The 12,163-nt window shown below is 42.3% G+C and overlaps 1 protein-coding gene across 1 annotated transcript in view; it reads left to right on the top strand.

Moving 5' to 3' along the window:
- LOC106815046 (AP-3 complex subunit delta-1-like) overlaps positions 1-12,163 on the top strand; it is a gene marked incomplete in the record, with an annotated part of 54,195 nt that overhangs the window by 10,057 nt on the left and 31,975 nt on the right. Inside the window, 2 exon segments of the mRNA XM_014819470.1 lie at positions 6,250-6,299; positions 11,159-11,208. Of these exon segments, the coding sequence (XP_014674956.1) occupies positions 6,250-6,299; positions 11,159-11,208 (100 nt within the window).

Raw genomic sequence — 12,163 nt, 5'->3', positions numbered from 1 at the left:
GTCTGCTGTGCTGCCTGCCTGCTGTTGCTCTGCTGTTTGCTGCCTGCTGGCTGTGTTGTTTGCGGCCTGCTGCTGCTGTTGAAGAAATCCTTCCTTGCTCGTGATTATATGACTCACTCGGCTTCTGTTTGTTAGTTTAAAGCTGGGTTTACGCTACCGACTTTGTATTGGCGAATTGTTCTCGACTCACGTGATATTCCAGGTTTTCTTGTTCTCAAGTGTTTAAACAAAGATTTTTTTTTTTTGATGAAATCGATTATAGATTTTGATCCAGGCACTTGGTTCGAAGCCCACTGTCAACGGATGACGCAGTATAACGATGAATCTATTGTACCACAGACTAACGTCGCTTGAGACAAAAGCTAATACCTAGACATCCAATCTCCTCCGATACGACTGTCCTGCAACACTCAAGGTCGAATTTTTAAAATCATGAAGCGACAGACAATAGTTATCAACTGTTGATTATGAATCCAGCAAGAGCGTTGAGAGCCAAATTTAATCTTTATGTAAAACAAACAGATTTAACTGGATCATGTCAGGCAGCAGGCTGAACATAGGTGTAGAACGACCGCCAGCCTCTACTAGTACTTAGAACATTGTATACAAGATGAGTCTTCCTTCGAAAGTAATTACATAATATGTTCGTTAGGCCAACATCTTGTGGGAACGTGATAAATAACATTACTAGTTATTCACAATTTCGCAGAAAATGCCGTATTAGATGCGAGCCCAAAGTAAGCAATACAAACTTCTGCCTCAATCTTTTGTGCTAATACAGCTCGATGTAAAACTGGCGCTATGTGCTCAAGTACCAAAAACCGCTCGAGTACATATGTTCCATGTTTTGTGCCGAATTAAGTTTAACAGCAGTGGTAGTGAGAACCGTACGCTATTTGGTGGCGATATCTAGTCAATTACTTTGAAATTACGCATTCCAGAATGTATAAATCAATTACGGTTTACGTCTCAAGCCAAACGACCAACTGATTCTATAGTTGCAGGCTAACGGCATTATTGTGACAGAAAATCTTCTGACACAGGATGCCATCCAACAGCATGAGCAATGAGATGGGTGCCAATAAAGGCTGACAAGAGTTCTAATTCTGGTGCACTCTATATTTAATCAACTAATTATTCAGTAAAGCATGCAGACATGCTGTTATGTGGCTTAGCAAGTGCCTAACACCACAAGAACAAGTGTTGATGTGTTGTTACGAAAGACCCTAAGATAATCGGCTAGACATTACTTTGCCAACTAACAGTGTGCCCACCACCATCTCTTCTTTATTCAGTGACTCTGGCTGCCTGCGATATAGTGGAGATTGCATATTGGATCATATAATCTCATACTACAATACAATCGTTTATTTAGGTATAATATCTCTCTAGTCGTATGTGCTTATTTTGGCGCAATTAGTCCCATTGGCTAAGATATATCATTAAGTTGGCATATATGCTGCAAGAGTGTACCTGTCAACTTGAAAGTTTATCGGGTGCATAAGAGTCAATGGTCTATTATCCATATATAACCAGTTATGACTCTAATATATTTAATTACAACACTTTAAAGTGCTGACATGGCCGAGCGAGGCACTGAGAGCAACGTATAAAAGCTCGTGCCATTGTTCTGTGAATCACCACAGGTGACAAGAGAGATACGTGACAACCACAAACAGCAATAGAGACAGACATTTACACCTGACTATCTACTCTCAATGGGTTTGTTTTTTGAGCCACTTCATTAGCGTATGTAGACCTATCTATGGCAGGTGAGGAATGCCTAGCAAATGGAATTACAAAGCATGACTTAGCCACGAGCGTATGATGCGACCAGCCTTGGCGTCTGTGTTCGAGTGGGGTCGTATATTCTTGACCTGTAGAGGAGGTGTCCATCAAACTGAGCTCGTGTTGCATAACGATTTGTTCAACCAATGCACCAACCAGCACTCACCCTCGCACACTTTGAAGTATACCGTTGAAGCTTAGACCACAACTACTGATTGCCTTCAAATATCTCTCTTGATGTAATATGTTAAAATGTTAATAATAACTCTTTACTCCTATACGTGCAGGCCAAGCCATCGCCTTCAGTTACCATCCGTCGTGATAACTATATCAACCTTTGAGGCCCATAATTTGCCCTGCTACGACCACCGCTAAACCTAGTTTTCGTTTTGCACACTTCGGACACTATGTCTAACGTTACAATTGCGGGCTCACATCTTCGACCGCGACCTTATCACTCTACACGAGATCGGAAGAAACTTACACCGGGAGAACCATGAGCCGGAAACCTAGTTTCACACAAATACGAGCTCCCTTGTCTATGGTACACTCCCTCGTGCATCGCCAAGGCCACTCGCGCTACTGCCTGCCCCTATGTACGGACAAACTCGACTCTTCTCCTCGAGAGCACATTTAGGCTGACTCCTAAGCACACCAGCTGGACCCTTGCCCCACCCCCATCGGCACCGAATTCAGAGCACTGTTGTACGCGACCTCCAATGCTGTACTCCATTACCAGGGTGACTAGAACATTACCACTTTGAACACTGGGACTCCCTGACCCTCACGCAGAGACGTGCCTTGCAGCGACAGAATCGGCTGGCGGTCCGACCAGGTCTCACAGTGCTTACACATAATGTATCAGATCACTCTCAATAGCGGCATGTGCTATATTTTCCAAGATTCATGCGGTTGCACGTCTAGGCAAAACTTTTCTTTGGATATACTTAGCTGAAAAAAATATCGTATTTCCACGAGGCCGTGCTCTTGAAACGAACTAGTCAGGTATGCGTAGATTTCGGGAGCGCGACGTCACGACGGACTCTGCAACGTCAAATCAGGGAGTCGACAGGTAAATCTGGGGAGTATTTGACTCCGCGACTCGCGTTTATTTCGCACCCTGCTCATTATAAAGTCGCATAACCATCGCCCCCCCCCCCGCGAGTCTGTTATATACGGATATCAACGCCAGCCTCAAACGATCTTCGAAGCTAGGCTGGCCATAGATTGGTATTCACTGTGATAACTACGAGGGTACGAGTGGCGTACAGATTTTCGATGTAGTGTGACGAGAGCGGCAGAACATGGCCAGTGGGAACAGTAAGTAAAACCGCTCACATGTTAGCAGATAGACACACAATTTGTCAAGCAGAAGGATGTCATGAGACGAGCAGACGAAGGTTTCCGCTGCCGCCCGAAACAGAAATTTTTTCCCAAAAATTTCAACCCTCACATCCAGCCAGCCCCATAACAAGGAACGGAAAAACTACAATAGTCTGTGCAGCGATTTTGCACTGCCAATTCGTGGTATAAAGTTCAGTGTGGCAAAACAATATGACTTGTGTTGTGATTCTCGTATAATTTGCATGAACAAAATCTTCTCAGGGGGACATACACTCGTCATTCATGATTGATAATGTCTAAGTGTCACAGTTGATTACATTGGAGCTTCCCTTCTCATATACTTACACATTAAAAACCAGATATGCAGGCCACTGTGCGTGGAAGAGGCTGAACTAAGTGTTGCAACTGTATGTACGCATTCCATATGCTGCTACAGACATTCAATATTCCAACAGCAACATGAGTGCATTTATAACGCCAGACATATTCCCAAAGGCAGCAGCATGTTAGGAATTTACATTATACCTTCCGTCGGTGACTTTCACATTTCCTCGATTAAGCCTAGATGTTTCTTTTTTCTTGTAGGTATATGTAATGCCTATTAAATGCAGTCGAGTATTAATTTCGTGGTACAGGATGGACAAAAAACGCACTTTAAGAAATATTTGAGCAATGTGTTGTTATGGTTCATCACAACACAAACAAACGATAGAAACAGGCGATACTAAATAATCAAAAAAGGGGGCTCATTCAAACACCAGACCACCTACACGTTTCTCACTCCTGGCGCTATCTATATTCAGTTCAACGTGAACCTCGCAGAAAACCTGAATTTCATGGACTGATCGGAGGAGAATCAGCTCATTTGAGTACCAGATGAATGTAGTTTATATGGGAAATCTGCGTGAAATCGCTGCTCAGACTAATTAACATGCCTTCCTCCACGCGATGATAGTTAGGCATAAGCCTTAAATCCGTGTTGTTAATGTAGCTACCTACTGCCAAACGGGTTTGGGGACTACAACTCGACTGATTAGGGAACATATTCCGAATTCATTCTGGCAAAATAAACAGACATTACGTCCAACACTAGATAACTCAGGGGCAGGCACGGGTTAGTGTCCTGAGTGAGGTCCGACAGCCGGGCAGGGGCAGGTAGGCTGGCCGCTTACCCAGGTCTCCGATCCGACAGGGGGCAGGCAGGCGCGTAGAGGCTGCGTTCGGCGAGGTCCGACGGGGTGCAGGCACGCGGTAGGCTGGTGAAGGTCCGACAGGGCAGGCAGCGGGGGTAGGCAGGTAGGCTGGCGAGGATCCTGACAGGGGCAGGCGAGTTGCAGGTGGTAGGCTGGCGAGGGTCCGAGGGGCAGGCAGGTAGCTGGTGAGTCCGACAGGGGCAGGCAGCGTTAGGCTGGCGAGCGTCCGACAGGTGCCGAGCCAGGTTAGGCATTGGAGTTCCGACGGAGGCAGCGGTGGTTAGGCTGGTGAAGTCCGACGGGGGCAGGCGATCGGTACGGGCTGTGAGGTCCACGGGCAGGGACTTTAGGCTGGTGAGGTCCGACAGGGGCAGGCGGGTAGGCTGGTGGCGGTGCATCGAAAAACCTGACGCCTGTAAACTCCTGAACCAAGCGCAGTGGCCTTGCTGTACATCGTATCTCCATATAACAATAACAGGCCAAGCAAGGCCAAGAACAACCATACAATCGTGTACACTTTGTTCGACTAGCACACCCTCCCAACACAAGGGAAAATCGAGTTAGTACGGTTAGCGGATGTAAAACGAACAGCACTTGCTGAGGCACGGCGCCACCGACAAAAGAAACGTTAGTCGATCTGCTCCCGCGCAAGAAGAAAATGCTGTGAAACCACTTGGTGTTAAGCTGGGTTTACACTACAGACTTTATGTTGGCCAAGTTGACGAGTTGGCCCATTTTGCAATTCCGGCAACTCGGCTTTGCCGAAAAATAGAACATGTTTCTAATCTTCCCCAACTAGTTGCTATCGACTTGGTTGGGTCGCGGCAACTTTCGAGCTGCTGTTTTACTACTGCGACATTGTCAGTTGTATAGATGGGAAGTTGGGCTCCAATCGCCAACTCCGCCAACACCAAAGTCGGCTAGTGTAAACCCAGCTTTAAACCTAACAACAGAACGCCGATGAGGTCACTATAATCACGGAAGGAGCAAGGAAGGATTTCTTCAAACAGCGCCGCAGCCAGCATACATCGATACAATCACCTGTAGCAGTCGCCCTGATAATTCACATGGAGCGATCAGCAATCTGTAGCAGAGCAAACGCATTATGAACGCCTGTAAAGCCTCACAGCTCGGTCGAATACCACCTGTAAATGTCGCTGTAATTCACCGTGAACCATAGCGAGTCATGCAGCCTAAGCTTTAACCTGATGACCGTCAAGCCCAGCTTGTCGCAGCAAGCAGCCAAGCGAGTCACCTGGTCAAAGATCTTCCATGTCCATTAAGCCCCTCGATCACCGTCATAGACTTTACCTTGCGTATAAGTCACCTTGAGTTGCGGAGAACTCACCGTCGTCTGAAGAATAGTTGGACTCCCGTGTTCAAAAGTTAATTTCTACCCCTGTAATGATACAGCATTGATGTACACACTGCTCTAATTACGTGCGTGGGTGTGGCCGAGGTCGCTGTTGCTAGAGTCACTAAATCCTTCAGGGAGTCATTGTTCATGCATGCTGTGATACAGGGACTGTCAATATCTGTATTTGTGTGAAACTAGTTTCGCTTCCTTCTCTCCGTGTTAGTTCTTTCTTTGAGTGATAGTACGCGAGTTGACCGCAATTAACTACATTGTCAGGTGTGCAAAAACGAAAAATATTTTACGATTGTAAATCAATGTTTGCCAAATGTATATATACAGAGCTGGTAATAGCATTTGGCTGCTATAAGAAATAATTATATTAACATATTAACATATTAACAAAATATTAACAAATAGTTTGGTTGCTTCACGTATATTTCATTGTGATATAAACACTTCAGTGTGACTGATTGTATTTGAAAATTGCACGCTCAGTTTCATGTAACTCCTACAGCAGAATTCGACCACAGACAGCTTCCTAACTGTGCATGTATTTATTCATTGCAGCACCTCTGCCATGTCTCTACTCTACGAGTGCATCAACACTGTGATAGCAGGTAAATATCTCTTGTTATTGCTGTTGTGTTGTCCGTTCTCCTGGTGTTTTGCCTAACGCGTTCACAGACAGTGGCAGAGCTTTTCGTTGCTCTCAGTGCTGCGGTTGATTTTATGTTTATTAGAGTAAACTGGTTAGTAATGAAAATGACATTACCTGCACCATAACTTTCAGTGCGAGTCATTTCAGCATTCATATAAAATTACATGGATATTGCCCAAAATAAATAGATGTGAAGATTTCTTAAAGATTGTATGTATAGGAAATTTAATTACAATACAATATATATCATGAGCAATTCACTGTAAGTGCAGTGTGGTGCAATGTAGTTGCTGTATGTTACATAACTTAGCTTCTAAAAAAACACACACTTGTTTGTGTGTTATCACTGCACATAAGAGCTGTTGCATGCTTTACTGAATTAATTAGTTGATTAAATATAGAGTCACCAGATTAAACTCTTGTCACATTTATTGCACCCATCACGTCGCTCATGCTTGTTGGATGCATTCTGTGTCAGAAGTTTTCTGTCACAATAATCCGTTACCTGCAACTATAGATCAGTTGGTCGTTTGCTTAGACGTAAACCGGTAATTGATTTTATACATCTGGAATGCGTAATTTCAAGTTATTTGCTAGATATGCACCAAATAGCGTAGGTCTACACTACCACTGCCTGTTTAAACTTAATTTCGCACAAAACATTATAACCACGGTTTTGATTGGCACTGCCATGTCACTGCTAATTAGCACAAAATATTAGCCAGTGTTTTGATTGCTACTGCCTGATCTATGGCATTTTTGCAAATTGTGAATAACTAGTTTATTTTACAAAATGTTGCTAAAGAGCTTTGTAATTTTTCGAAGGAAGAATTCTTGATTACAATGTAGTGCTAGTGTAGTGGTGGTGCGTTTCCCGTTCACCGCTGCCGCCCTGATTAATCGTTGTTATCATAAAAATAAAGTTTATCTCAGTTTTGGATCCATAATAACAGTTATAAATACTTCCGCTTATATTAAACTTGACTAGTTTGAGGAAGTCTATCGGAGAGATGGATCCTGTCGGACCTCGCCAGCCTACCTGCCTGCCCCTGTCGGACCTCGCCAGCCTACCTGCCTGCCCCAGATTATCCTGGCCTGACGTAATGTCTGTTTATTTTCAGAATGAATTCGGAATATGTTCCTAACAGTCGAGTTGTAGTCCCCAAACCCTCGGTTGCAGTAGGGTAGGCTAACATTAACAACACGGGTTTAAGCTTACGCTAACTATCATCCGGTGGAGGAAGCATGTGAATTATAGTCTGAGCAGCGATTTCACGCAGATTTACATATAAACTACATTCATCTGTACTCAAATGAGCTGATTCTCCTACTGATCAGTCATGAAATTCAGGTTTTCTGCGCAGTTCACGTCGAACTGAATTATAATGGTGCAGGATGAGAAACATGTAGGTGGTCTGTGTTGAATGATGCCCCCCCTTTTTTATTATATTAGCATTCCTGCTTATATCGTTTGTTGTGTTGTGATAAACCATAACAACACATTTTCAAATATTTCTTAAAGTGCGTTTTTTGTCCATCCTGTTACCACAATATACCGACGGATTTAATAGGCATTACATATACCTACAGAAAAACATGTAGGTAATCGAAGAAATGTGTAAATCACCACGGAGGTATAATGTAAATTCCTAACATGCTGCTCCTTTAGGAATATTCTTGGCTTATAAATGCACTCATGTTGCATGTTTGAATATTGAATGTCTGTAGCAGCATATGGAATCGTAATACAGTTGCAACACTTAGTTCACTCTTCCAAGCACAGTGGCCTGCATATCTGGTTTTAATGTGGTAGGTATATGAGAAGGGAAGCTCCACTGTAATCAACTGTACAATTAGAATAATCAACTGATACGAAGTTGCTAATGTCCCCCTGAGAAGATTTTTCATGCAAATTATACGAGATCACACATAAGTCAATATTTTTGCCACACTGAAATTTATACCAACGAATTGCAGTGAAATCGCTGCACAGGCTATTGTAGTTTTCCGTTCCTTGTTTGGGGCTGGCTGGATGGTGAGGTTGAAATTTTTGGGAAAAATTTCTGTTTCGCGAGCAGCGGAAACCTTCGTCTGGTCGTCTCATTCATCTTGCTGCTTGACAATTGTGTGTCTACTGCTAACATGTGACGGTTCTTACTTACTGTTCCCCTGCCATGTTCTCCCTCTCGTCACACTACATCGAAAATTGTACGCCACTCGTACTTCGTAGTTATCACAGTGAATACAATCTATGGCCAGCCTAGCTCGAGATCGTTTGAGGCTGGTGTGTGATATCCGTATATAACAGACTCGCGGGGGGGGGGGCGCGAGGGTTATGCTCCCAGATTTACTGTCGGACTCCCTGATTATCCATTTTACGTATTCAGGAGTCCGTGTGACTCCTTGAAAATTTTGCCATACTACCTAGTAAGTTCCAGAGCACGGCCTCGTGGAAATACCATATTTTTTCAGCTAAGTAATATCCAAAGAAAATTTGACAGACGTGCAACCGCATGAATCTTAAAAATAAGCACATGCGTTATTGTTAATATCTTTAATTTTGAACCTCAGACTGCGGACTCCCTCATTTTGCTGCAGACTTCCTCTTTTTGAGGGCAGGGTTGGACTCCCGTGTTCAAAAGTTAATTTCTACCCCTGTAATGATACAGCATTGATGTACACACTGCTCTAATTATGTGCGTGGGTGTGGCCGAGGTCGCTGTTGCTAGAGTCACTAAATCCTTCAGGGAGTCATTGTTCATGCATGCTGTGATACAGGGACTGTCAATATCTGTATTTGTGTGAAACTAGTTTCGCTTCCTTCTCTCCGTGTTAGTTCTTTCTTTGAGTGATAGTACGCGAGTTGACCGCAATTAACTACATTGTCAGGTGTGCAAAAACGAAAAATATTTTACGATTGTAAATCAATGTTTGCCAAATGTATATATACAGAGCTGGTAATAGCATTTGGCTGCTATAAGAAATAATTATATTAACATATTAACATATTAACAAAATATTAACAAATAGTTTGGTTGCTTCACGTATATTTCATTGTGATATAAACATTTCAGTGTGACTGATTGATTTGAAAATTGCACGCTCAGTTTCATGTAACTCCTACAGCAGAATTCGACCACAGACAGCTTCATAACTGTGATGTATTTATTCATTGCAGCACCTCTGCATGTCTCTACTCTATGAGTGTCAACACACTGTGATAGCAGGTAAATAGTCTCTTTTATTGCTGTTGTGTTGTCCGTTCTCCTGGTGTTCACAGACAATGGCAGAGCTTTTCGTTGCTCTCAAGTGCTGCGGTTGATTTCATTTTATTAGAGTAAACTGGTTATAATGGAAATGACATTACCTGCACCAATAACTTTCAGTAGCAGTCATTTCAGCATTCATATAAATTTACATGGATATTGCCAAAATAAATAGACGTGAAGATTTCTTAAAGATTGTATGTATAGGAAAATTAATTACAATACAACTTATATCAGAGCAATTCACTGTAAGTGCAGTGTGGTGCAATGTAGTTGCTGTATGTTACATTACTTAGCTTCTAAAAAACACACACTTGTTGTGTGTTATCACTGCACATAAGAGCTGTTGCATGCTTTACTGAATTATTAGTTGATTAAAATATAGAGTCACCAGATTAAACTCTTGTCACATTTATTGCACCCATCTCATTGCTCATGCTTGTTGGATGCATTCTGTGTCAGAAGTTTTCTGTCACAATAATCCGTTACCTGCAACTATAGATCAGTTGGTGCGTTTGCTTAGACGTAAAACGCGTAATGATTTTATTACATCTGGAATGCGTAATTTCAAGTTATTTGTGCTAGATATGCCACCAAATAGCGTAGGTCTACACTACCACTGCCTGTTTAAACTTAATTCGCACAAAATCATATAACCACGGTTTTTTATTGGCACTGCCATGTTTACTGCTATTAGCACAAAATATTAGCCAGTGTTTTATTGCTACTGCCTGAATCTTATGGCATTTTTTGCAAATTGTGAATAACTAGTTTAATGTTATTTTACAAAATGTTGCTAAAGAGCTTTGTAATTTTTCGAGGAAGACTTCTTTGATTACAATGTAGTTGCTAGTGCGGTGCGTTTCCCGTTCACCGCTGCCGCCATGATTAATCGTTGTATTATCATAAAATAAAGTTTATCTCAGTTTTGGATTCATAATAACAGTTATAATACTTCCGCTTATATCAAATCGACTAGTTTGAGAAGTCTATCGGAGGATGATGAAATTTTGTCAGCGTACTTAGTGATGTCATGATCATCGATTATACTCGATCATCGTTGAACAGTGAGCTCGAACCAAGTGCTGGTTATCAAATCATAATCGATTTCATCAAAAAAAAAAATCTTTTTTTAAAATTTGAACAATGAAAACTGGAAAAGTGATGAGAATCAAGTACATGTATTATACACACAGTAGTAAACAGTGCAAAACAAACAGTAAACAGGGCTAAACAAGCACATACATGCCCACACGTACATGCACACGACGTTACGCACACGGCAGGCATTCAACACCCGCGATAACCGATTGTAACCGATCATCGGTTACTGGGTCCACCGATGATCGATTACGAAATTACAACCGATTGACAACACTAGCGTAAGTATTTATAACTTATTATGGATCTAATTACTGAGATCTAAACTTTGTTTTTATGTGAACTATAGAGATCCGATGAAATTATTCAATCGATCGTTGTTGTCGTTGCGCGATGTTTTTTCCGTGGACCTTCCCTCTGACGTGATGTTGTTTCTCTCCTTTACTTACAGTTCTTATTTCTGTATCTACAGGAATGCCGAGCCACACCGCTAGCATTCAGGTACTGTTCTTCTATTTTCCAGCAGTGAGTGAAACAAGTGAGCAAATTGTTGGTGCTTCCTCTGGTGGTGGGGTCAGGGGGTCAGTGGCAATGGTATTCGAGTCGATAACTGGAATGTTGGGGAATTGGTGAATTGTTTTTGGTAAAATTGCTTCCAATTGCATACTTTACGAGGTGGAGGCCATGTTGTTGGGGAAAATAAATAAATGATGTGCTTGCATTTGGAAAAGGGAACCAATCTGACTAGACTAACCTGTCTTAGCCCCCCCCCATTTAGTTGTTAGGGGGAGACAGAAATGGGGATAGGGCAGGGTCTGATGGGTGGGTGGTTATCGCAGCGCCATGTGGATGAATTGCGCTTCTGTGCTGGTTATTGTTCCTTGCTGTAAGTGTATGCATCGCGTACATGTTGTTTGGTGTGTACTGTAGTGCGTATCTGTGCCATGTACACATTGTCTGTGTGCTTATGTGTGTGAGCCATTTACACTGCGTGTGAGCCATTTACACTGCGTGTGCATGTTGTCAACTGCCCACTATCCAACTTGCTGCAAGTGTGCACATTTGTTTATTAGGTAAAAAATTACTGGTTTTATGCAGTTTGTTTATTTGTTTGTTTGTGAAGTGTTTGTTCGTGGAGCCAGATTGTTTTGTTGCACTCTACTACTACATAATTACTCATATACACATAATTACTAATAGTCACCAACCATATATGTTATGAAACCAAGTGATGCTGCTAAGATGATCAAATGCAGTTTGTTATATTTTTTTTATCTAATGAAAGGGTGCACACTCTTAAGACCAGAGGTATTGCACCCATGGGCATTTTTCCATACTGCATGAAGAAATAATGTTTGAAACTGTCCCCCGTAAGAATATAATGCTTTTTTGTTACTGAGAGCCTAGCTGTGTGTTACATAGCTGTGTGTTACATAGCTGTGTGTTACATAGCTGT

Source organism: Priapulus caudatus, unplaced genomic scaffold (genome assembly GCF_000485595.1).
Source record: "Priapulus caudatus unplaced genomic scaffold, Priapulus_caudatus-5.0.1 Scaffold1028, whole genome shotgun sequence".
Taxonomy (NCBI): Eukaryota; Metazoa; Priapulida; class Priapulimorpha; order Priapulimorphida; family Priapulidae; genus Priapulus; species Priapulus caudatus.
The sequence above is the reverse complement of the archived record's forward strand: the minus strand, read 5'-3'. Positions and strand labels throughout refer to the sequence as shown.